Consider the following 26498-nt stretch of genomic DNA (forward strand, 5'->3'; position numbering starts at 1 on the left):
AGGGAGGGAATTCAGCGGCCAACGTTTGGCCCGCAGTGGACAAGAAGGCCTCACACACTAAAATCCCAGACTTCTATCACACAACACCGGAAGATGAAGGAAAAGCAAGCAGAGGCACGCCACGATGGAAGAATTCTGCTAGGGTCATGCCTGCTCTCTGCCCGGGGCCATGGCGGGGCGAGGTCCAGATTATCACACAGGACTTCATTCCCCCAAGCACCCTACAAGCAGGATGTCCCATTTTGCAAATGACAAAATTGGCTCGGACCAAATCACACCTCTGAGTCCCCTGTCAGGTGGCAGAGCCAGGACACCAAGTTCGTCGTCTCTGACACCGCCACCCAGGTTCATCCGATTCTATTCTGCAAATTGCAGGAAACGAGAAAGGCAAAAGGCCATCAGCTGATGGGACTCTGGCATGCGAGGGTCAGCAGTTTTGATTTAATGCAGGAAATAGGAAAAAGACCACAGCTTTTTTTGATAAGGAGTCATTTTTTTTCTCTCTGTAAACAGCTGACATCAGTTAATAATTTAAAAATAGGAGGAATAACAAAACAAGGGGAAAGAAATGAAAGAAAAGGCCCTTGAGAGATACAGAGGTAGCTAAACAATGTGGGGGGTCCTCAGCAGCCTTGGTGACAGACCAGCCTCTGACCGAGAAACAGTCCAGACTGAACCCCATGGGGACGAAGGAATGTGCTTCCCAAACCACCTTTCTGGAACATGCCTTCCCAGTTTCTTCAACGGGGGAGCTAGAGACTTATTACTTACATCCTAACAAGAGCGGGTCATGAGTATTAACTGCTTGCCTCCCACCACCCCCCGCCCAGGAATTCAGAACTCCGGGGTGATTTTCCTTTGCTTGTGGGCTTGTCCCAAATGGCTGTGATGGCTTCAACCAACTTCTCCATAGTTAATGCATGCACGGACAGGGCTTATCAAACAGCGTGAGATCCGTCTAACCACACCCACACGCATACATACCCCGGGTCTTCCCAGACATAACCCTTCCAACAGAATTACAAAGGAACCAGGGACCATAGAACCAACGGTCACCATAGAGCCCAGCAGGGAAGTGGCAAACAGGTCACTGGATAGGGTCTAGGGATAGACTGAAAGAGAGTCTAGGGATACCATCAGCTGCTTCGAGTCCGTTTGCTTCAAGCTACGGGAATTGCATTTATGCAGTTGCGTTGGCTTCTCAATACTAGATTGAAGAGCGTGAGGTATGGATTATACCTGTACGGTGTTTGGAACTCGTGCAAAATTTCAGCAAGCGCCATAGAGCCCCAGCCAGTGGGAAGACATTTAAAAACATTGTTTCGAGCACTATGATAGATAAGGAAAGGTCCGAAGTGAGATTGCTCGGACCTTATGAATATTTATTACAATGCATTCTTGAAAACAACCAAAAAATTAAGTACAGTATAAATAGAAAACAGATTTAGGAGTCAGTCATAGGTTTACATTATGCAAATGATCATTAAAGACCTACAACCAGGATGTTGTTAAATGCCAGAAAAAAGGGGGGGGCTGCTGCTGCTATTTGGACATTTTCTTAGAATCGACAAATGATATTTTGAGTTTTTTGACAATCTGTTCGCCGAGGAGTGCCTGTGGGCACATCTTGTCACTTTCACTAACCTGGTGGGGGAGTCCCAAATTCAAAGCAAAGGCGCAGGCCTGGGGTTTTCACAGCCTCCCTTGTTCATGGCAGGCTGGCTTTGGAGGACAGAAAGGGGTCCCAAACCTCAACCCAGAAGCTCTCACACACAGCTCAGCCGACCCTCAGCCTTGGAGCAATGAAGAGGCTTTGCCAACGTTCAAAAACTCCCAGACAGCTAGCTGAGCGCACTTGCGTCTCCAGATTAACAAGAAAAGAAGCATGAACAACAGTCTTTTGTGCTGAATAACGTTATCCCATCGAGGATGTCACCTCGGGCTTTGCGACACCACTCAGGCAGGCCGTCCTCTGAGCACAAAGCCCAGACAGGCACGCAAGGGTTAAAGGCAAAGGTCTGTCTCTTGGGGAGCAGGAAAGCCAGGAGAAGCTCCCTTTGCAAACTCTAGCAAAAGACCTCTAACCCCTCCTCCCCACCTCCGGCTGCCCAACAGCCCACAGCCCCAGCTCCCTGCCTCCCCCAGCTCCCTGCCTCATACCCACTCAGCACTCACTCCAAGGAGCTGAAACCAGTCACCAATGGCCTCTTCATGATGCGGAGGAAGAATAAATGAGTTACAGATTCCATAAACTTCCCCACCAGAAATACAACCTCACCTGACCATCACCTGGCAAAAATTCCCTCCCAGGCCCCGGCTGCGTGGCCCCGGGCAACTCACTAGACCATCAGACGCCTCCCGAGGCCCAGGGCGGTGAGACAGTCGCACAAACGGGCGCCACCCTGTGCATGCACCCCTGCATGTTATTAAGGAGACCAGCAAGGGCTTCCCTCCAAAGCAGCTCGGAATACAGTCATCGTGGCTGAGAGGGAGTCCAGCGTCAATACAAAAATCCACGTGAGCGTCGGTAAACACGAATAACGCGCCAGCTGTCAGCGGTCGAAACGCCGAGAACACAGCCCTCGGGCTTTGATACTCCTCTAGGTCCAGCCTCAGAGTTCAGCCCCCATTTCCGACATAGTTCCTCCCACCAGTTGTAAACGATAAAATCAGAATCCCCGTGTTTGGTTTTGTTTTTGTAAGATTTTATTTATTTATCTGATAGGCAGAGATCACAAGTAGGCAGAGAGGCAGGCGAGAGAGAGGAGGAAGCAGGCTCCCCGCTGAGCAGAGAGCCCGATGCGGGGCTCGATCCCAGGACCCTGAGACCATGATCTGAGCCAAATTTAACCCACTGAGCCCCCCGGGCGCCCCAGAATCCCCGTGTTTTAAATCCATTAGTAACTACCAACCTGTCTTCGTGTCCTGGGGATTAACCAAGACTAATATTTTATGTTGAGGTTCGTCACGGTGCACAGTGCAAAAGCAAACAGACGAGGCTTCAAGTTTAACCTAAAAAAAAAAAATAATAATGAAATCGCCATTTTGTTCTGTCATCAAAGTAAGGGCACGGGAAATTACTTACCAATTAATTAGCACCGTATTCACTGAAAGAACACTGTTGCACAGAGGTTAATTTGACAGGATGGAAGCAAGGTAAAAATGGAAACCTTACCCCACTCTGAGCTAAACACAAGTGGGATGTGACAAAGGCCCTTCCTCCGGCTCCCACCAGCCCGCCCTCCCCGTCCCTCCTGTTCATCCAACCCAGTACTGATTAAACACCCACTCACTGGATACCCTCCCGCCTCTCCCTTCCAAATGCTTCGGGCCCCAATGCCTTCCCCACCCTGGTCCCCTTCAGGCCTCGGCCCACAAAAGCTGGTGACCACACCCCCACCTCAGGCTTCTACCTGCCATGCCAGCCTCAACGTTCCTCCTGGGGCCACTCCACAGAAAAAGCCCGAACAAGCCTGTGTCCACCCCCGCCGCCTCTCAAGCTGCCAGCTGCACAGCCTCGGATCTCGGCAAGGAGTCTCAGCAAACCCTTATCCCTTCTGGGCCCTGCAGGCTCGGCTCTGACTTTGAGGCAGCCCAAGGGCAGAGAACCTCTGCTGTGAGAGACAGAACAGTGCTGGTGCCTGTTTGCTTCTGAACAAGGGCAACACCAAGCAGCGTCTCAGGGCCTCCAACACTGGGACCCTCCCAGGCTACCCAGGGCTGGTAGCCTCTCTGTGGCCATCAGACGTAATGTTCCCGGCTCCAAAGCAAAAGGTCAACACGTTCCATTGCCAAGTCTGTTTGGAAAACGGAGGAGAGCAGAAGAAAATGAAAAGAGCATGTGTCAGCTGAGCTAGGCGGGCAGGTCGCCTATATAAGTTTATAGCAGGCCTCCGTGGTTTGAGAGTAACGTTTCCTAACAAATACTGAGAGCCGCAAACAGCTGGGTGGCTCCCTGTCTTCAAATCCCCTGCCAGGAGCCTCCCCGAGCTGGCTGTCCCACGAGGGGGCTATTAGAGGCCATTAAAAATACGCACAGGAGTGCCTCGCTGGCTCAGCGGTGGGGGCAGCATGGAACACTAAATCTCGGGGTTGTGAGTTCGAGCCCCATGTTGGGTACAGAGATTCCTAAAAAATAAAATCCTTTAAAAAAAAATGTACAAAGCATTATATCGACATGGAATTTATTTCCATTATATCGACATCACATTTATTATACCTGAGAGTGTATTCTGAGAGTGACCTAAATGTTTAAAAAGTATATGCAGAAATAAAAGTCAAATGGAAACATATCAAAATGTTCACAGCATCAATTGTGATGTTTTTTTCATTTTCTCTGTCTCTGAAGATAGTTCCCAAATATTATACAATGAGCATACACCGGCTTATTACCAGAAAAATCAATAAGTATTACTGTATTGTATTTTTTTTATTGTATTTTAAATGTGATAGGGCAGTTTCAAGACTGGAAACAGTTAACTGAGACTTTCCGGAGAACCAGAGCAATGTGGCATGATGTATCCTCAAATCATTTTCTCATCTTTCTCTCCGTTTGGAAAAATTTCTCTGGACTCCAAGAGAAAAACTAAATTTGCTAAAAGCCATGAGGAAGTCTGATACCACCCCAAATGAGACTGTTTCAACTGCTAAGTGATAGGGAATGCCTACCATTTCTTAAGTAACTGTTAAAATGGTAGAAAAACAATTGAAAATCTTCTCATGAAAATTTATTTTTTTCTAAGGGGGGGAGAAGCATTTCTATCACATAAAAACAACTTAATTTTAAAAGCTGTCTTATTTTATTATGTTTTTGCTAATCACACTAAAATTATTCACTCTTTGCACAGACTCAGATAATAGGTTTATGTGATGCAATCTCGTAAGGAAGGGTGAAATGAAAGCTGAGGACTGAAACTGCTTCGTAGAGCCTTCCAGAGCTAGCTTTCAGATTTCAGATTTCACCCGCTTCTCAGGTTGCCCTCCCCACACTCCAGCCCACCCTGCAGCCCACAGCCAGTGTCTCCCCAGAGAATTAGCAATCCTAACCCCAATGGAGAGCTGGCTTCCGTTTTCGGCTTAACTGCCACTAGGGGGCGCTGAAAGCGTGTGCGGGCAGGGACGTCGGTCCGCAGCTCAGCCCTGCAGAATCACCCAGGGGATTCTTGTAGCCCTTGATCTTGAACTAGCATGATCTCCAAGATCTCAAGAAAGCCACAACTGTGTAAGCTGCACAAGCCACTGTTCTAATGAACTCTGGAACAGCTTCAGTACAGTGAACTAAAACTCTGCAGTGCTGGATACACGACAATGGTATCAGTAGGTACGAGCAAAGTCTACGTATAACCAAGAAAATCTTGTCTCTTGGAACAGATCGGACTTAAATCTGAAAGAAGTGTTACAGACTGAGGTACAGCCCAAGATTCATATTTCTTTTCTTTTTTCTTTTTCTTTCTTTTTTCTTTTTTTTTTTTTTTTTTTTTACTTACTGCATGGGAAAAAATGTTCTTCACAGTAACGCAATTTAAAATTTTTACCCACAGTCCCTCCATCCTAACGAACAAAAGGTTTTCATTTCTCTCTGTTCTCTCCCAGCCCTAACCCAAAAGTCTATCTTTTCAGTGCCTAAAATCATATGGATATAACTAAATTTTAAATAGAACTATTTTAAATAGTTTGAAATTTTAATATAACTGAATTTTAAAGCTGAGCCAAACCACAGAGACCAAATAGCAACCAAGCCCCTCATTTGACACATGGGGAAACTGAGGCCCAACCAGGCATTACATAAACAGTGTCTCATTTAGTCCTCCTTAAGGACAATTCAAGGTAAGTTCCAGCAGGGGAAAGGGTTGGTGTTTTTTGTTGTTTTTTTTTGCTTTTGTTTTTGTTTTCCAAATAGGCTCCACGCCCAATGTGGGGCTTGAACACAGGACCCTGAGATCAACAGTCTGATGCTCTACCGAGGAAGCCACCCAGGCACCCCAGTAAGCTCTGTTATTGTCCCAATTTTTTTTTTAAAGATTTTATTTATTTATTTATTTGACAGACAGAGATCACAAGTAGGCAGAGAGGCAGGCAGAGAGAGAGAGAGAGGAGGAAGCAGGCTCCCTGCTGAGCAGAGAGCCTGATGCGGGACTCGATCCCAGAACCCTGAGATCATGACCTGAGCTGAAGGCAGAGGCTTAACCCACTGAGCCACCCAGGCGCCCCCAATTTTTTTTTTTAAGATTTTATTTATTTACTTGACAGAGAGAGACACTGCAAGAGAGGGAACACAAGCAAGGGGAGTGGGAGAGGGAGAAGCCGGCTTCCCGCTGAGCAGGGAGCCTGATGCAGGGCTCGATCCCAGGACCCTGGCATCATGACCTGAGCTGAAGGCAGATGCTTAACTGACTGATCACCCAGGAGCCCCCTTTTCTTTTTAAAGATTTTTATTGTCCTAATTTTAGATATGAGAACATCAAAACCAGAAAAGTTAAGACACTTGCTCAAGCTCACATAGCTAGTAAGCGATAGGTGTGGGATTCACAGCAGGCTATTTTGTTCACTGTCTTGCATAACCGGACTTATCCTCAAGACTCCAGAATCCCATTCTAGAATTCCTCTGCTTCTCAAAGTAGAATTATTCTAGTATTCACTCCAGAAGTTGTTGTTGTTTTTAAATCTGTAATACTCTCTTTAGTACTAACATTCTACTCTCTAGTAAGTTAGATTTTACGATCACACATACCTGCTCCCCCGTGGGAAGAGAGAAAAGCTCTTCTGAGGGCTGCATCCCTTCCCTAAGCGTGGCATAGTAAGCCAGGGCTGCTTCCCGATGCCTTTCAGGGTCATCTTCCAAAATATCCACAGGGTAAATACCTGCCAGGAGAAAAAAGACAGTAAGAAATGACATTAGTTTTATTCTTTTGTTAAAGGGGAGGTCCCTTATTTCTCAAAGATTTTTTTTTTTAAGCACACAAGTAACATTTGCCATAAAAATTATGTTCCCCTATTTTTTTTAATTTTTTTAAAAGATTTTAACTATTTATTTGGGAAAAGAGAGAGAGAGTGAGTGAGAGACGAGCCCGGGGAGGGGGGTAGAGAGAGAGGGAGAAGCAGACTCCCCTGCCGAGAAGGTAGCCCCATGTGGGTCTCCCCAGTTCTCTGGGATCATAACTTGAGCCGAAGGCAGACACTTCACCCATGGAGCTACCCAGCTACCCTGTTTCCTCAATTTTTCTTTTAATGAAAAAATAGTTCCGTATCAGGTGCTAAAAGAAAATAGAAGACATTCCCAATGGCAGGGTTGGCAGGGACACGGGGGAGATAGGAAATTCCACCTGGGGGAGTCTGGGGTGGCTCAGTCCTTAGGCAGCTGCCTTCGGCTCAGGTCATGATCCCAGGGTCCTGGGATCAAGTCCCCCATCAGGCTCCCTGTTTGGTGGGAAGCCTGCTTCTCCCTCTCCCACTCCCCCTGCTTGTGTTCCCTCTCTCGCTGGGTCTCTCTCTGTCAAACAAATAAATAAATCTTTAAAAAAAAAAAAGGAAGCTGCACCTGACCCCCACCTTAGAATGCTACAGAAACTTCGTTGCATACACCCAAACCACCAAATTGTTTCCCAGGGAGGGAAGCCACAGCAGCCACAGGCACAAGCAGGGGCATGGAGAGCCCACACTAACTGGTGAGAACCTTGATAATGGACAAAATTGAGCTCAAGTTACTATTTTGCCGGCCTCTATACTCGCTGTGCAGTTGATGAGATTTGCCAGCCCATCTCCTTGCGCTCGGCCACTGTTACGTAGAGAGTTGAAATGTACAATTTGGTGGGAACTGCAAACGTGTGCATACACAAGGAGACACCTGCACACATTCCTGTGCAAGTTTCCCGCCGGCTGCTCCTCAGCATCTCTTTCTTGTCCTCACACTCGTGAGGAAAGTTATACCCTTGAAGAATCATCCAAATTGATAGCATCCAATTGAGCTCAGAAGCTGTAGTCAGTTTCCCCGGGATGCTGGCCAGCCTCCGCTGGGCATGTCCCCAAGTGGGAGGGGGCTCTGCAGTCCCCTCTCTTCTGTGAATCCTGGACTCGGCTCTGGGCATCCTATGTGGAGGGGAGGATGTCCAGAGCACCTGTGGACCAGACCCCCACCTATGCGTAAGCCCCCCTCCTGCCCCAGGCTTGATATGCTGAACGTGTCCTGGGCACACACAAGTCACTGAGCAAATACGTTCTCCCACTATTCAATTTTTTAAAAAATATTTGAGGAGAACATGGGTCCCAAGAAATTACAATTATAAATGCACGATACAAATGTTTCAAATAAAGACAAAGAATTAACAGTCCTCTTGGCGACAATGAGTAAGTCAGTGAGGAACTCTGGGATCTCACCCTCTCTAAGAAAGGCTGTACCCCCAGCCAACATATTCTGCTGTGAAAGGCACATGCTTGTGGACTCACATATACGTGCAAAAAGCCAAGGAAGCCCAGACTCCCCACCATGAGCCCCAAAGCCCCCGCAACTGCCAAGACAAAGCACCAGAGCTGAACCTGTAGGCGCCCCTACTCCTTACTGGGCCTTCCAAGCCTAGAGCCCAGGAGCCGGATGGATCCAGGCTGAAATCCCGGCTTCACCCGCATTTACAGATGAAGAAACCGAGGCCGAGAGGAAAATGCTTGGCTAGTCAGCAGCAGGTCTGACTGCGCTCAGGATCTGCACAAAACACTCAGATTACATTAGTGACCCAGCCAAGAAGGCCCTTTAGAATTCCACATACACCCCCAAGAGCATCCAACAGGTTCCTAGGCCCCTGTTCCCCACCCCTTCTAACTTGACATCCTTAAGGCCTATCTGAGACACCAGCATGCCCAGAAGCCTTCCTGGAACCCCAAAGAGCAAAAGCCCAGGGGACCCCTGAGTCCTATGTTCCAATCCCAGCTCAGCTTAGGATGGGAGTGAATCCACCTTTGTCGCCTCTCTGGTCCCTCAGGACACCACACACACACACACACACACACACACACAGGAATTCGGTGGGCAAATGAGAGTGGGCAGCCCTGCCCGACTCTCTCCCAACCCAGGAACACAGAGTGTTCCTCGGAGCACCCTGTGTGTGCCCCTCTCCTCTCCTACCCTGCACAGACAGAAGACACCCCCCCACCCCCCAAGGCCTTTCTCACACCGATCATTTGGGAAATTCGTGTAGGCAGTCAGCTGGGCTCTTCCTTCAAACCGCTGGTCATCCTTCTAGAAAATCAGGTGGCTTCCCACAGGTATGAAAAAAGACTGTGCACATTGAAACAAATCAAGAAGATCAAACAGGAGAGAGGGTTGCTTCGACCCTGAAGTAGCCAGCTCAGGCGGCATGTTAGCCCCATGAAAGCAGCTTGAACAACCGCGTTTCCCTAACTGCCCCCAGGAAGGAGTAAAGATCCGCCTCCTTCCACCTCCCTGCTGCCTGGGGCTTCTCGGGAGAGATGCTTGTCAGCCCCCAGGCCTCCAGGGAGGTCTGAGGCTCCCAGGACAGTGGCATCCCCCAGCTGCACTGAGAAGCCCAACTGGGCCCCTTGGGACAGGAGTCAGGGAGGACACTGTGGTCTTCAGGGCTTTGGGAGAGGGGCGCCTCACCATGGCCACAAAGCCCAGAAGCCTGGGTGCTCTAAGGGCCTGGGGAGCCTCACAGGCTGCCAAGGGTTACCTGGCCTCAGTTCTGGTCGCCTGTGGTCAGGAGAAATGCAATGAATGTGTTTTGCTCCTCACACACCATGAAATCACTTCCCCTGCTGGTTCTGCCGACTGACGACTGACGCTGTGAGACCCCCTCAGAGAACTCCTTGGGCAGTAACCCCAGGCCACCCTTGGCTCTCCTTGTTGGGGGGAATGTTGGGGGGGGGGAAGCTCACAAGAAGAATCAGGCCTGCTTCTGGGAAGCGGTGGCCCTGAAAGGCAGAGATTAACCCTCTGGGAAGTGGAAGGCAGCTGCAAACACCTCAACACTCACAGAACACCCGGGCACCCATGCTCTGTTCCCCCCTTTAAATCCTCCAAGCTGGACACAGACCCCAAACTCCTAAGAAGTGTCCTGAGGCAGGCCAACCAGCCTAGGGGAGGGAAGCTCCATTTTCAGCCCTTTGGGTTTTAATTAGTTCTCCTCCGTCTGGGTTTGGGGGGTGGAGATGGGCAGGGAAATCCCCCATTAGAAAAGCTCCAGCAGCTGAGCTCTGACACACAAAATGTTTGGGTTTGTTTTCTGGAAATCTGGGGGGAATGAAAAAAGGAGATGCTTACAGCAGGAGGGGAAGCATTCAGTGCTCAATGGGAAAGGGAACCCCTGCCCTTCTGGAGGAAGAAAGACCCCTCCCCACATCGGTGGGAAGACAGACTCCCTCCTCCCCAGCCCAGGAGGCACAAGCAAGCGCGCGCGCGCGCACACACACACACACACACACACACACACACACACACACGACCCCCAGAGGAAGGAAGCCTCCCACCCACCCAAACCGCAAGGGCACTCTTGGGCCTCCAGGAAGTAAACAAGTCTGGGGTGTTTCACACATGCGCTCTGGAGCCAAGCTGGGCGGCCACACTCCCCTCCCTGGTGATGGAAGGCTGACTCTGGGCAGGGGCTTCCAGATGTGAAATGCTAACAGGCTTTAATGGCTTGAACTGAACAGGAAATATTTTTCCAAAGCCAAAAGAATGTAATCTTTTCAGTACAACGTAAAATGCTTTTATGAAAAAGGCACACAGTTGAAATGATAATTCACTGCAGACCTCAAAGAAAATGAAATCCCCAAACGAGTCCCCAATTTAAGAATTCACTTTAAGCATATGTTTGCTGTAGTCACCAGAACAACAACAAAGTGGAACCTCTTAAAGCATACTTCTGGGGAAAAAGCTTGAATCATTCAGGATTTTTGTCCTAAAGCTCAAGTTCCCAGGGTAGGATGAATGGTATCCCACTGAGCCACTACCTGTCACCCACTGCCCATCAGCCACAGCCACTACTGGGTCAGCACTGCTGCTCAGGCCAGCAAAGCCTAATGCTCTAGGGCATTCCCAGTACTTTTGGGTCCTCCTGATATAAAGAGCATTGCCAATTAATGAAAAACCTGAAAGAGGCCAATGCTCTGCACTTAACCATTTATTCAGTATCACTTGCAGAATATTCTTTCCAAGTACTACCTCACCACGATGATGAGAAAAGTTCTTTCATTTTAGCAAAGTGAGATTTTTCTCATATGGGACTATTATTATGAGAAACATTAACAGATATTTTAAGTTTTACTAGCCCTGCTCTTGAGAATTTTGACCTCAGTGAAAGCCTCTATCCATCCATCATTTAATAAGGCATTATGTCACTGGAAAAGCTGACTGTAAACACTTGATTTTTTTTGTAGTCATGTGGGTTGTCATTCTTGAATTATAGTTAAGAACAACTCTTGCTCATAACATGTGAAAAAAATTTCAGGGACACAAAATTATAAGGTAGTATTCTACTTTATTTTTCAAAAATGGTTTAAGTGTGGATATTCCTAATATGGAATTTTTTTTTTGCCTTTCTTTATTTTTCTCACCAGTGTCCTGCTTTTCCCTCACAAATCAATTTTATTCTGAAAAGAACTTATAAGAAGGAATCTTTATTATAGAAGAAACTGCCACCAGGGATTAAATGACTAATTTGGGACTTAGCAGGAAATATGGAGACTAGTTTGTAACAGAGAGAGGAGGGCACCAGGAGATCCCAAAGCATGTTGCAAGAAGGGACTGTGGAGTTCTGAATGCAGGTGTTCTGCACACCCAAGGCTGTGAGGGCAGCACCGAAAGGGAGAAGGTTCCCCAATGCTACCTCAGGAGCTCAGACTTCAGGACCAGGAATTCATCAGTTTCCCCGATTCCTAGTGAAACATGTGTTATCACACAGCACAATCCCAGAGCTGTGTGTCGAACTGTATGCTTTAAATCTCCATAGTCATGGGGCACCTGGGTGGCTCAGGTGGTTGGACATCTGCCTTCAGCACAGGTCATGATTTCAGGGTCCTGGGATCGAGCCCCGAGTCGGGCTCCCTGCTTGGTGAGGAGTCTGCTTCTCCCTCTCCCTCTGCCCCTCCCACTCCCTTTTGTGTGCCCTCTCCCTCTCTTTCAAATAAATACATAAAATCTTTATTTTTAATGATTTTATGTATTTATTTGATAGAGAAAGAGATCACAATAGGCAGAGAGGCAGGCAGAGAGAGAGGGGGAAGCAGGCTCCCTGCTGAGCAGAGAGCCCCACGTGTGGCTCGATCCCACTGAACCATGAGACCATGACCTGAGCCAAAGGCAGAGGTTTAACACACTGAGCCACCCAGGCGCTCCAATAAATAAAATCTATTTTAAAAATACCATATTCACAAACTTCATCTTGGGTCTCCAAAGCTTTCACCACAGGATGCCTTCAAACTGAGAACTACTTTTAACTTAAACGATGATTACGTTTAAGCAAAAAATTTTTAAAAATAAGGGGGGGTGCTGTTGCATATATACAAGTATCCCGGCTTTCCCAAACTTCACGTGACGCTACTTTGCTTTATGAAAGAGCTCCCTTTTTTCACTAACTGAAGAAATCCAAAGAGGACTTTTGCTTTAATGATCAAAAGTGAAAAGCAAAAATAGTGTTCAGGGGCACCTGGGTGGCTCAGTGGGTTAAGCCGCTGCCTTTGGCTCAGGTCATGATCTCAGGGTCCTGGGATCGAGTCCCGCATCGGGCTCTCTGCTCGGCGGGGAGCCTGCTTCCTCCTCTCTCTCTCTGCCTGCCTCTCTGCCTACTTGTGATCTCTCTCTGTCAAATAAATAAATAAAATCTTAAAAAAAAAAAAAATAGTGTTCAGCCTCCATTCTGCAGTGAGCCCTCACAGACACACCACACAGCTGAGCCGTGACCATGGTCCTGACAAGGTCCTTCCCCAGGAACAACATCACGCATCAAGCTAAGCTCCCAGAACTCTGCACAGGGTCCGTGTGCCTCTGTCCTTTATCTCGATTTATTTTATGTGTCCCTTAGCAAGAGGCATCCTAAGGAATCAGAAGAGTCCCAGGCAGGTCAGTTGTGGGTCTAGGCATGCTCAAAACCTTTCCCATATACGTTAATGGTAACTGACTCTTCTCTTTACCTGGTTCCAGCTTGCAAGAGGTTTCATGGGAACGCTCTACTTCCAAAAGTTGCGGAAACGGGTGCTGGTAAAACCCACAGTTGTGCAAAACGTGGCCTGGCATTTACTTTCTATCAAAGAATCCCAGTCCCTCCAGCCAGCACAATGACTCTCCTCAGGCCATTCCAGCCTTTTCCCAGGCATATCCTGTGGAACACAGGCTCCCCAAGATAGGCTGCAAATGGGGTTCCCACGGCCAGCACATTTCAAAAAGGAGGTCTGCTGTGGCACTTAGGGGCGCCTGGGTGGCAATGTCGGTTAAGCACCCGACTCTCTGATTCTGCCTCAGGTCATGATCTCAGGGTTTTGGGATCGAGCCCCGCATCAGGCTCCGCAGTCAAGCAGCGAGCCTGCTTGAGCCTGTCTCCCTCTCCCTCTGCCCCACCCCGGCCCCGCACGTTCGCATTCTCTCCCTAAAATAAATAAAATCTTAAAAACAAAGGAAAGAGAAAAAAGGAGGTCTGTTGTGGCATTTAGAACTCACTGCTGGGAGTTCTACGGGCCTATCAGCAAATGGAACATTTAGAAATCCTAAAGCAAAAAAAAAAAAAAAAAAGAAGAAGAAGAAGAAAAAGAAAGAAAGTCTGAAGTAGTGTAATTTGCTTAATCCAGCATTTATTTCCCAGACTTATTGAACCAAGGACCTCTTGTCCCAAAACACTAACAGACATGTGACAAGCATACCTTGGAGAAGAGTGTTTTGTTATTGTTTTTGTGATTTTATTTATTCGACAGAGAAAGACACAGCGAGAAAGGGAACACAAGCAAGGGGAGTGGAAGAGGGAGAAGCAGGCTTCCTGCTAAGCAGGGAGCCTGATGCGGGGCTCGATCCCAGGACCCTGGGATCATGACCTGAGCCCAAGGCAGATGCTTAATGACTGAGCCTCCCGGGCACCCAAGAACAGTGCTTCAAAGTACCATCAGGGCAGAAGCAAGCATCACTCTCAGAAGGGTAGCAAAGGTGCAAATGCCTAGGGCCAATGGCCCACCCAGCAGGAGGCCACCCTGTCAGCAGAGCGCCTGTCTACAGAAAGGAGCAGAAAACAGAAGGTGAAACAAACACACACTTGGATATTTTTGTTGGTTTTGAAGAGCATCTGATTGCCAAAATAGTCTTAGCAAAGAATTGAAAAAAAAAAAAAAAAGTTGGAAGACAGAATGTAGAATCTGTTAGAATTTTTTGAGCAGATGAGCAAAATTGTCAGGGAACGGAGGCACGCTGGGGAAAGGTCTGCAGGTGGTGGCGGGAAGGTTTCGTTCCCCAGTAATTGACAGGGTGCCTGTCGCTGTGTTATCACATATTTAGTACTGGCCCACTTGCAGCTTGTCATTGCCTTGGCTGAGAATAAATCACTTGTCCCAAATCTAAGATAGTAAAATATGCAGATGACTTTATGTGCCTCCCACACAAAGGTTTATGTAATCCTAATTGCTTCTAATATGAAGGTCTTGTAATCTGAGCATTGGTGCGTCTTACAGGCAAAGGATACAAAGGATACAAAGATAAAACTATTTTCCCCCCTGCATCATTCAAAAGGATTTGAGGTGGGAATGAAACAACTCTTCCTTTTGCATACAAAGAGGGGGACAAATGTGAAGCCCTGAACAAAACAGCATCTCACATATATGCTTCCTGATGAATGGTAACAAAAGAGGGGCCCTTGCTCCCACAACTGCAGGAAGCTCAGCCTTCCCTCACCCCCGAACCAAGCCGCTCTACGCCATGTGGTCATCAGCACAGTGCCAGATTTGTTTAACCTTTACTGAGAAGGAAGAAGCTTTTTGCACACACCCAGGAAAAACACAGAAAGCCTGACTCTTTGTATCTTGCGTGTAATTGACCAAGAACTTGAAGAAAAGCAAAAAAGGTACCCAGCCCCAGTGTCAATAACACCACCATGAACACATGCTGGCTCTAGAGCTGGTGGGGTAATGATGTAGGGAGCCACCATCCAGCGTGGAACCAGAGCCCTAAACCACACAGCACGCGACGAGAGGAAGAAAAATAACTCTTCGCCAACGTAATGCTTTTACCCATTACTCACAGAATAACATTTCTCAGAACTTACCCCCAAATCGTGGCTATTAATGGATTTCACCAACCTTCATCCAGAAATCAGATCTCTATATGTTCATCTATTACACGGCAAATGATAATACCTCTGGTGGGGGGGGGGGGGGGATCACCTCTATTTGGCATACCCAGCCCCGTGCAAAGAAACACAGGGAGCTGAAAATAGACCAGTGCTTAGTCTCCATAACCCAGTCCTAGAGGAAGTTGTGTACACATAATAGTACTTACAATCATCACCCAGAATACCATGCAAGGAGAATGGATGGAAAAGAATCGGTTTACCTTAAACTCAAAAGTTACGTACTTAGGAAGAAGGCCATTAACTGGAAATGTATTGAGATAGATACTTTTTTATAAGGGCACTGGACTCTTGTGTAAAACTAAAAAGTAGATGAAGAAATACACCCCAAGTAACAATTACTTGCATCAAAGTTAATACCAGCGCAGTTTTAAATGGAAGAAATTTTAAAAAAAAAGAATATTCTGCCTTCTGTGGATAAAGTTTCTAAAGTACTGGCAAAGTGGGGCACCTGGCTGGCTCATTCGCAAGGACATGCAACTCTTGACCTTGGGATCGTGAGATCGAGCCCCACATTGGGCATAGAGATGCTTAAAGGAATAAAAAATAGATTTTTTTTTTAAAGTATTAACAGGGAGAAAAAGTATTAGGATATTGATGATAAGTTCTCACATTAGAATGAACCCTTTTACATCTCATATTGGCAGAGTGTTTTTGCAATTTACAAAGGGATCTTGCAATTTACAAAGGGCTCCCACACAAGTGCTTGCTGGTTTGAAACTTACATCAACCCCTCCAAGTCAACAAAGCGCTCACCCCCATTTTTCAGCTGTGGAGGCAGAAGTTCAAAAACAGAAAATCAGTAGGAGGGCTGGACTCAAACTCAGATCTGAAGATTTCCAGCACAGCCTTTCCCAATGCCCCTGCTTACTAATTTATATCATGTTAAGAGCCACACTTTATCTACCAGCACCAAATGACAGCTAGTCCTCAGCACAACACTGCTTAAAATACCTTTTTAAGGCTGAATAATATTACATTATATAATACGTATATGTGTGTGGGGGTATGCATGTGCGTGTGTGTAAAAATACCATTTTTTTTACCCATTCGCCTGTTGTTGGACACTTGGGCTGTTATCGTCTTTTGGCTATTGCAAAGAGTGCTGCAATGAACATGGATTTAAAATATTTCTTTCAGTCCCGGCTTTCCCGTCTTTTGGGAACTAGAATTGTTGGATCATATGGTAATTCTATGCTTAATTGTTTAAGGAACTACCATACTGTTTTCCACAATAGCTGCACCATTTTACATCCCCACCAAAAATGTGCAAGAGTTCTAATTTCCCCACATTCTCGCCAACACTTGTTATTTTCTGGGTTTTGTGGGGGTTTGGGTTGTTTTTGTTTTGTTTTGTTTTTTCCCTAAAACAGCCATTCTAATGGGTGCAAAGTGGTATTTGTTATGGTTTTAATTTGCATTTCCCTAATGATTAGTGATGTTTAGCATCTTTTTTAAGGGCTTGCTGGCGTCTGTATGTCTTCTTTGGAGAAAGGTCTATTTGAGTCTTTCAAAAATTATGGTCATACTTTCAACATGTGTTTTGAAAACCTTGTGAGAAGTAAAGGGACATGAATTCGCAAGGGGTCAAATGACAAGGCTGATGTGGCCTAAGTGGGCTACCTGCAGAGGATATGTTCACACGACCTGCATCACAGGGCAATGATGCCCACCTCTGCCCCCTGTCCAGCTCAGACACACTCCAAACAAAGATAGCAGTGGGTGAGAGGTGGCTAAAGTCAAGAGTGCACAGACTTAGTGTGCACTGTCATTTGGTAAGCATTTTAAAGCTTGGAAGGGGGAAGCACCTGGGTGGCTCAGTCAGTTAGGCATCTGCCTTTGGTTTGGATCATGATCCCAGAGTCCCAGGATCGAGCCCTGGGACTCCCTACTCAGCAGGGAGTCTGCTTCTCCCTCTCCCACTCTCCCTGCTCATGCTCGCTCACTCTCTCTCTCTCAATAAATGAAATTTAAATTAAAAAAAAAAAAACTTCCACCAGTTTAAATAATAATAATAGTAATATAGTAACGCCGTAAAGCTTCTAGGACACCTGCTCCTAAGGTCCCTACCCAAAGGTGACACCAGGTCTTCCTGATACCCCAGGGTCCTAGGGAGAGTTCTAATCAGACCCTGGAAACATTCAATACTAACCCCATAGCCAAGGTTTGCAAAATTTTCTTCTATAAGGCTATGTTAAAATGTGCAACTTAAAACATCCTGGCCATCATTTAGGGTGAAATGATTACACTGGTGAAAAAAATTACACTGGTGAAAATAAGCAGAAACAGTTTCTACACTTATAGGACTTAGAGGCTGGTCGGGGAGACACAAAAACAGTTGAACACCCCCATGGTATGGCAGGAGAAGGGAAGGGGAGACAGGAGACAGGATGACTAGGGAAGTTCAATGTGGAGGCAACCATTCAGCAGAGGACCGAAGAATAAAATGTCAGCCCTGTGCAGACCAGGGGCAAGGGCCCGCCAGACATACAGGAGGAAGAAAGGAGCGGAGGGATTCCAAGAGATACATGTCAGCCGGTGTGCCTGCAGCATGGCTGGCCAAGGAAAGAAGGGCAGGAATCATGAGAAGCAGGTGGGTAGAAGCCAAAGTTACAAGTGGCTTTGTTCCTGACTTCAGGGTTCAAGGACAATGCAAGAAGAGGTTGTTAAAAGGTCCCCGACAGGGCGTGATAGCTGGAAAGCGTGTTTACTGCTTCTTCCAGAACACAACGCAGCAGGAAACCAAAGAGACGATACAGGTTAAGGCAGCCAACGACAATGTCTTGGATCAGTGATGGCAGTGGAGATGACATGAAAGAGATGGCAGGCATGAGCCAGATGTGCGGTAGACATGGCAGAAGTGACTGCTACTTAGACATGTGGGGTGAGGGGCCGAGGTGACCTTCTACTCTAACCCCTCCCCTCCACATAAGTCAATGAAATTCTACGGGGAGCTTTCAACTTGTGACAGATTTATAAACTAACATTGGAAGCAGTCTCAGTCTGCTAAGATCCTAGTTCTTTCCGAAGGGGAAAATCGATGAACCTGCCAACAGAAAGAATAAGATGTACATTATTCTAAAATATTAAGAATTTTCCTTAAGGTATTATGAAATGATCCCATCTTGAAAGATAGATGAAGCAGCCATAAAAGGGGCTCCTCAGTACTGAGTCACACAGGTCAGAACGTTTGAGCACGAGGACTGGGGTCTTTCAGACCTGATTTCAAAAACCTCTGAACACGGGCAACACTCTCAGATCCCCTCCCTCTTTGGGAGCTTTGTGCTATCACTCAAAAAACTTTATTGTCTCTCAAAAAAAAAAAAAAAAAAATCTCTGAACATATGATGAAATAAACAGCCACAACAAGGGCAGCACAAATCGGACCCACAGAGACTATAGATGTTGAAATTATCCAGTATAGAAGATAAGGAGAGTAAATACGGCTAAAGAAATTTAAATTTAAATTTAGGATATGTAAAGAGCCAAAATTATTGTTTGAGCAGTAAGACTCTAGGGGAAAGAAAGTAGATCTAGGTATGAACGTCTTAAGTAGGTGATGAACTGGAAAATATATCTGGAGAAATTACCCAGAATGCAGCCCAAAAAGATACTGATGTCTGACATGATAGGCAGGTTAAGAAAGAGGGTTAGTAGGATAACCAGGTCTAGTAACAATCTCTTTTCTTTTTTTAAAGATTTTATTTATTTGACAGCTAGAGATCACAAGTAGGCGGAGAGGTGGGAGGGGTGGGGGAGCTGGCTTCCCGCCGAGCCGAAAGCCGAATATGGGGCTCCATCCCAGGACCCTGGGATCATGACCTGAGCCAAAGGCAGAGGCTTTAACCCACTGAGCCACCAGGCGCCTCTGGTCCAGTAACAATCTTAAATGAGGTTCTCGAAAGAGAAAATAGGATGAACAAGAGTCAGGATTTGAAGAACTGATTGAAATTTTCCCATAATTGATGAAAGATACCTATCCTCAGATATTAGAATCCCAACCAATCCCCAAAGCAGGAAAAAGAGATATCCTCACCTAGACACACTGTGGTCAAACTGCAAAACAAAAAACACAAAAATAGGATCATAAAAGCAGCCAAAAGACAAAGACAGAGCCTCCAAGGCCAAGTAGACTGACAGCAGCCTTCTCCACCACAACTATGACAGCCAGAGGATAATAGAAGAACATTTTTAAAGGACTTTCATCCTCTCCCTAGCAAAAGTAATTTCCAAGAACATGGGCTAATAAAGAAATGTTTAGAAAAGCAAACTCTGTGGGAGTTTGCTACCAGAAAATCCTCACTAAACTTATTTCTAAAGGATACACTCAGGAGAAAGGAAAATAACTTCAAGAGAAAGTTAATTAAGAAGGCATGGGAGACGGCCCCTGGCTGGCTCAGTAGGTTGAGCATCTGCTTTCGGCTCAGGTCATGATCTTACTGTTCTGAGATCAAGCCTCTGTGGGGTTCCCTGTTCATCAGGAAGTCTGCTTCTCCCTCTCCCTCTGCCCCCTCCCCCCAACCCCCACCTCATGCTTGCTCTCTTTCTCTCTCTCAAATAAATAAAATCTTAAAGGGGGGGGGGAGGAATGGGAGCAAAGAAAATAATAAGCACATGATAAAACCCAAGCCTGTGCAGACCATACGAAACAAACCATCTAACTGGAGGAAATTAAAAATCATAATAGAACAGGTTGCTATGTAACAACAGCACAAAAACTGGGAAGGGGATCTGTGGAATGAAAGTACTATAAGGCTTTTAGATGACTCCAGAGAAGGTTTAAAATTCATTAATTTCAGAATTAGAATTAACATGCATATTAAAATTTCTAAGTTAGCCCCCCAAAGAATAGAAACATAGGTATCCTATTTCAAAGTAGGAGAGAAAAAAAATAGAATTAAGGCAAGGGTTGGGGTGGGGGATCTCAATATAAAAGACATAAAAACCATATGATTTGTTGATATTCAAATTTTATTGCTATGATCAACAACAGATATTCCTCAACAAGTAACTAGACGATCCTTTAGCAGGAGAACATATTTTATTACCCCAAATATTTCTAAGTATTTTAGTATTTCTATTCAGTGTTCATGTAGTAAGGAAAAACACAAAGCCATACCTTTCTTTCTGGATAGCTTAAAATATTTTTTTTCCCAAGATGTTCTAAGAGCCTAATAGGCAATACACACACCTTACAGAAATCACTTGTTGGGGAAAAAAAAAAAAGGTCAAAATGAACACCAACTATAATTCACTGTTTGGGCATTATACAGCTCTACCTGCTACATACACTGGGTAAAAATAATTCATGAAGTTGGGGTGCCTGGGTGGTTCAGTCGGCTAAGTGTCTGCCTTCGGCTCAGGTCGTGACCCCAGGGTCCTGGCATGGAGCCCCACGTCGGGCTCCCGGTTCAAGAGGGAGTGTTCTCTTCCTCTCCTTCTCTCCAACACCCTCCTGCTTGTGTGACGTCTCTCTCCCTCTCTCTAGTATATAAATAAAATCTTTAAAAATAATAATAATAATAGTCCACAAAGTAGCAGTCTCCGAGAAGAGATCTGGACAGGGCCAGTACCACCGGAAGAAGGTTGTGCAATGGGGAAGTCTCCATAACATCGACTTCTCGAGCTCTTACCACTGAGTGAAATATTCAGGGACTCTGATTAGGGCTTATTTCAGCAAAATGCAACGAAGACATGAACACAGCTTTCTCCCTCTCTTAATGGAATTCAAGAGTAGTGGTTAGAAACTTGGTTTCCAAGAAAAACACATTTATCTTAATTTTTACAAGTCTAGGAAACTGAGCGGTCTAGAAGAGATTGGGGGCCTTGAGAGCCCCCAAAACATGCAGGGATGGGAGCTCCCCCTCGGCCCTCCCTTTGGCTCCCCAGCCCTCACCTCAGCTGGGAACCAGTGGCCCTGTAGCTGCCCTCGTTTGGAGGAGCAAGGAAGCACAGGGAAAGGTTTCTGTGCCTGGACAGACAATAGGTACTGGGTTCAGTAGGGAATGAGGCCACCGCCCGGGCATGGGGAATGCAAAGGGTCTTATGGGAGAGAGCTCCCAGGGGGCCAGAGTCAGGTGGGAACAGCAAGCCTGGATGTCAACAGACATGCCTTTGGGGTCACACACGCTATGTGTCCTACCCTCCGACCCAAGCTTGCTGACTGCAGGCCTTGGGAAAGAAAACCCACAACAGAGGGTGAACTAAAAGGCATGGAATTTCCAAGCCAAAGCTGCTACATCCTAATGAGCCTTAATCAAAGGCCCCAACCCTCCACCACTACTGACAGTCTTAACTGCCACTACCCCCCAACTCCCCCTCACCCCCTGCAACCCAGCAACCCTGACTTTAAAAGTCACAGGACACCGGGGGCATCTGACCAACAAACGTGCCTGAATTTTGTCCTGACTTATCTTTCTGTATCACACGACACAGCAAAAAACATGGTCATTTTCTACAACCCTCTGTTTGGAATTTCCCAATGCTGAGCTACAAATAAGAATGTCATCAGAGAGGCCAGGAGCCAACTGCTGTCAGGAGCCCAGGGAAGGCCAGTCAGCAGGTCAGCAGACTAGGGTTTCAAAGTTCAGAAAGACAACACCTCAATGCCCACTGTCCTCCCACAATCCAGCCTGAGTCTTGGCCCCTCGATCATTCACTCCATGCTGCCAGGACATGGCAGGAGGTCAAGAACACCAGCCATTTCTGGTCTGGCTTCATGCAATGGAGATCACCACTAAACACGGACATAATACAGCCCTTGTTTAGAATTGGAGGCGAGCGAGAACCATCTCTAGCACGGAGAGCATTCTACGGCAGGGAATCACAGCCAAGGGGTGGGGGAGGTAACATGAAATGCCCAAGCCTGTAGGAGGGCCTGCTCAGGACCGGATCTCCCAGGACAAGTAGGACCCTGGAAAGATATTCCAAGGGATTCACAGACCACAGCACTGTTCAGGGGCCCGTCTGCCCCAGGGATTGAGGTCAGCCGGTATATTACCCCATATCCTGATACCCCCAATCTGCAGAAAATTTCCCAGTAATCCTACAACCACACAACCCACAATGGCTTTCACCAGCTCCTAGGGGAAATGATTTCTCCATTCAAAGCCCAGGTAACTCCTGCTATGTGCCAGGTAAGGGCAAGGTACTCAAGAAGAAAGATCACTGGAGGCCCTACCCTCAGTCTGGTTGGGTGGGAAGTAACTGACCAACCTCACAGCCAAAAGGATTTTTAGAGACCATCCCACCCAGCCTTTCCCTTCTTCCCTGATGAAGGGACAGAGACTCACCAAAGGTCATGAATGCTCTGTGACAATGACATGAGTCCCAGTGGCCAGCCCAGCCCACTGCCCTCAATGAGACCCTGCTTCCAGAAACTCACTTGGCCACATGCGTCTATGGGAAGGCTTCTATACCTTGAACTAGAGAAGATCCAAAACACCTAATTGATACTGATTTTTTTTTTTTTTTAAGTTTTATGATCATAAGAGGTCCTCACTCAGGAGGGAGGCCCCTTCGGGACTGGCTCATGGAGTGTTTCCTTCCAGAGCCTACACTCTTTTGGGGTGGGGTGGGGGGCGGTGGTGGTTCTCCCATCAAACGTCACCATAACAACAGGCTCCTTTCTGTGGGGACTCAGACCACTACCACCCCCGCCATGTGACTCCCAACCCTGCCACTTCCTAGCAAGTGACCTTAGGTAAGTTACTTCTCCCTTGGCCTGACCCACTTCCAAGCAGACCCCACTCTGCACCCGCCTCAGCCTCTCTCGGCACCAGGCCCTGCCAGGGGCTTCTTTGCTTCCTGGTCTCTCCTCCTCTGGGTCTAGGTCTCATAATCTCAGAACTCCGCCCTCTCTGAGCCCTCGGGCTGTGCCCTCAGCTCCTCCCCTCCTCCCACATCCCAGGGCACACGTCAGCAGGCCTTCCGGGGTCCCCAACAGGGCTCGCGGCAGGCACTTTCTAGATTCTTCCCACAAACCGGCGTTAGTGTTTCTGACTAACTCTTCCGTTATCTCCCACGAGAGGCATGTTCTGGAACATTCTGAAATCACTGTGTCTAGATGGCTTCATGTTTTCCCCCTCCAAAAGTTGGTTCCTTCCCTGGCATCACCACTCTCCCTGTTCCCCTGACCCAAGCTTCGGAGTCAACCCATCTTTTACAGTCTTCCTTGCTCGCTAGCTTTCCTATAAAGCTCGGCTTGATTACTAGTGTAAACTGTCCAACACCAAACTTTTCTTAACCGGAACACTAAGCTGACTTTCTAAATGGAGATCATCAAACCGGCAAGTCTCACAAATGCTTCAATTTGGGTATAAACAAAAGGGATGAGGGCGAACCAAACGGCCCTCTCAGAAGGGACCCCAAATTTTACACTGGGCCCAGCCCTCTGCTGTGATGAGCACAGGGTCTCAAGGAACCATTCCGAGGTCAATCAAGCCCTTATCTCACCGAGGAGGGAAATTCAAGGTGAAGGATGAGGGGAGTACGGAACTAGAACACGTGTGACTTTCCTTCTCTTCTCCTGGATGCTCTAAGCTAAAATGACAGCAGCAGAAGGGCTGCTGAAACCTAAGAAGGTCTTCAGCATCAGAGAAATAAAAAACACATACAAACTCTTGAGAGAGAGAAAGAGAGAGAGAGAGTGTGTGTGTGTGTGTGTGTCTCTCTCTTTCTCTCTCCCTGTCTTGAATTACTGGGGGTAGCTCCAGAGCCCCACTAGATAGTGCCCAACTGGACACCCCAATATTGAGGAGATTCATCTAGATATAGAACATGACTCCCACAGAAATGTCACCTGCCCTTTCCCTATATGTTAGGGCTAAAGTAGTCACCGAGACACAGCCTTGGCTGAAAGCGTGTCTTAGTTTAATGCTTCTTTGTGAAAGGAAAATGGACTCCAACATAGACACAGTTTGCTCAAGCCCTTTTTGGAAACGGGCTATCAAAGCTCAGGCATTGGTTCGGCTAACATAAAAAGTCCAACCCATTAAGCTCTAACACACATGGAAATTATTAACGTGGAACCACCATGGGTCCTCTGGTCCATCAGCAACCATGAAAGCCAGAGCCAACGCTGAAAGAAATACAAAAAAACCCTTAAGCCAGTTAGGCCAATTACACTTTTCCAGAAGGTGAAGTTACCATGACTTTTCCCATGAAACACAGAAAGACTGGGTAGGATAAGCCAGTTAGGCCAATTACACTTTTCCAGAAGGTGAAGTTACCATGACTTTTCCCATGAAACACAGAAAGACTGGGTAGGATAAGCACAACACCAAGGCCATAGCTGGGAGAACTCTCTGACCCATGGGACCACTCAAAGGAGGAGGTAAGGGAGAAGGTATGGATTGAGCAACTCTGTGCCCACTAAGTGTTGAGGATAAGGGAGATAGCTCTGAACAGTAAGTCCCTAAGTGCCCAAATCCTCTCCGTCTAGCAGAGGTGTTGGAGGAGATCAGAACAGCCTGTCACTTGTGTTTCTTGACTCAGTTCTCCAGCAAACTGGCAGCACCACTCCCACTATGGCGACCAACTTTCCAAAAAGGAGGAGGGAGTTGTGGGGGTGACGGAGGGCAGGGCAGGGAGGGATTTAAAAAACGATACATTATCCTCTCCCTCTCTAAAAACAGAGAGAAACCATGTCTCTATCTCTAGACCAATGAAAATTCCCAAGGAATGGAAAATTCATACAATTGGCTAGTGGCCACTTTCTCTTAACTCACTGGAAATCTGGGGTAAACAACTCAAAGTCACAGCTTTTAAAGGCAGGCCATAAAAACCAGTTATCTGTCGCTGTTGGCTTCCAATAAAAGGCAGAGGAGCTTCCATAAGATTGATTTTTTTTTTTTTTTCCTTACACAAATGTGTGTCGGGAGAAAGCGCCCAGGCTGGGGTTGGAGTGCACTTGCGGGCAGGGCTGGTCAGCCTCTTGGCTGGCCTGACGTGCAGGGGACCAGAGGTCGAGAGGTACTAGCCCCGGGGGGCCCTTCCAGCCGCCTGTCCCCGCAGGAGGAAGAAGAGGCAGGGGCCAAGAAGGCATTTCCTCAGCACTTAGTACCCAGCATCCAGCACCAGGACGCCAGCTCCCCTGCAAACACTCCTTTTGCGGAACTGGCAGCCACCCCGCTAGGGATTTGTTCCACCTGCTTTCAAAGTCAGAAGTGGCACCGTTTTTGTCTGATTCTCCGGAGACAAAACGGGCAGGGCCCCTCCCGGGGCTAGCGAGAGGAGGGGTTTGGAGGAAAGGAAGGGGCGCGCCCTCAAATCCAGAGTCTCCAGCTGGCCTGCTGGGCTAGGGGCCGGGCGCCCTTCGCCCAAGGTGCCTGGGGGCACAACAGGCTGTCCCAGAGGCCGGGAAGGGGGTGGCGTGGGGGCAGAAGTGCCCGCTGTAACCCGAGCTGCTGTACTGATTTCTCTCCCCCACCGAGCGGTCCCCACTTCACAGACAAGGCCACCAAGGCTATGGGAAGGCGGGGAGCTCGCCAAGCCCGGGTCAGCGGTCAGGGCGCCGGGTGTCCCCGGAGACACGCTGGAGAGCCGTGGCCGTGGCCGTGACCCTTCCAGGACTGCCCGTCCTGGGGGTGAGTGCCGCAGCCCCCCGCAGCCGACGTCCGGGGTCTCCGCGTCCTCCTCGTTCCCCGGCGGCGACAGGTGCGCGGCCTGTGGCGCCCTGGCGCCGACTCCGGGGAAAGTTTCCTGGCCGCCGCGCGCTGTTTACGGTCTTGTTTTGCAGCGCTGGGGCCCCGAGCTCTCGGGCCAGCCCAGCCATTGAAACCCGACACGCGGGGAGGGGCCATCGCGGCGGCCAACGGTGGAGGCGAGCGGGCTCGGGGCCCGGCCGGCCGCGGCTACCCTTACCTGCGGCTCTGCGAGCGGCCTCTGCCTCCATGCTCGACTCCGGCGGCGCTGCGCCCCTCCCCAGGGGCTGCCCCATTTCCCCTCTCCGCCTCCGCCCCTCCCCGCTCCAGGGCTGCCCCCCCACGCCTGGGGCTGCCGTGGCTCTTGGCTCTTGGCTCTCTGCTCTTGGCTCTCGGCTCCAGGTTCCCTAACCCGGAGCTGGCCCTGCCCCCGGTGCCCACCCCCTGCCTGGGGCCTTCACAGCCAGCCAGCGAGCTTGACTCCCCAGTTTGCAAAGCCAGTCCTACACCTCCGAGGAGTTTCTTA

At 47.8% G+C, this 26498-nt stretch overlaps 1 protein-coding gene across 5 annotated transcripts in view; it reads right to left on the reverse strand.

The window, feature by feature from the left end:
- Positions 1-26268, reverse strand: part of LOC131835674 (protein FAM169B-like) — an 87360-nt gene extending 61092 nt beyond the window's left edge. For 4 of the 5 annotated variants that reach the window (XM_059180117.1, XM_059180113.1, XM_059180115.1 and 1 more), the window contains exons 1-3: positions 26193-26268; positions 6731-6861; positions 2913-3012 (exon numbers count right to left, since the gene is read on the reverse strand). In XM_059180117.1, the coding sequence (XP_059036100.1) occupies positions 2913-3012; positions 6731-6861; positions 26193-26268 (307 nt within the window). Of the gene's footprint in view, positions 1-2912; positions 3013-6730; positions 6862-8555; positions 9646-26192 lie in introns of those variants that run through there. The other variant, XM_059180114.1, reaches the window with a different exon arrangement.
- Positions 26269-26498: the final 230 nt, after the last annotated feature.

Source organism: Mustela lutreola, chromosome 7 (genome assembly GCF_030435805.1).
Source record: "Mustela lutreola isolate mMusLut2 chromosome 7, mMusLut2.pri, whole genome shotgun sequence".
Lineage (NCBI taxonomy): Eukaryota > Metazoa > Chordata > Mammalia > Carnivora > Mustelidae > Mustela > Mustela lutreola.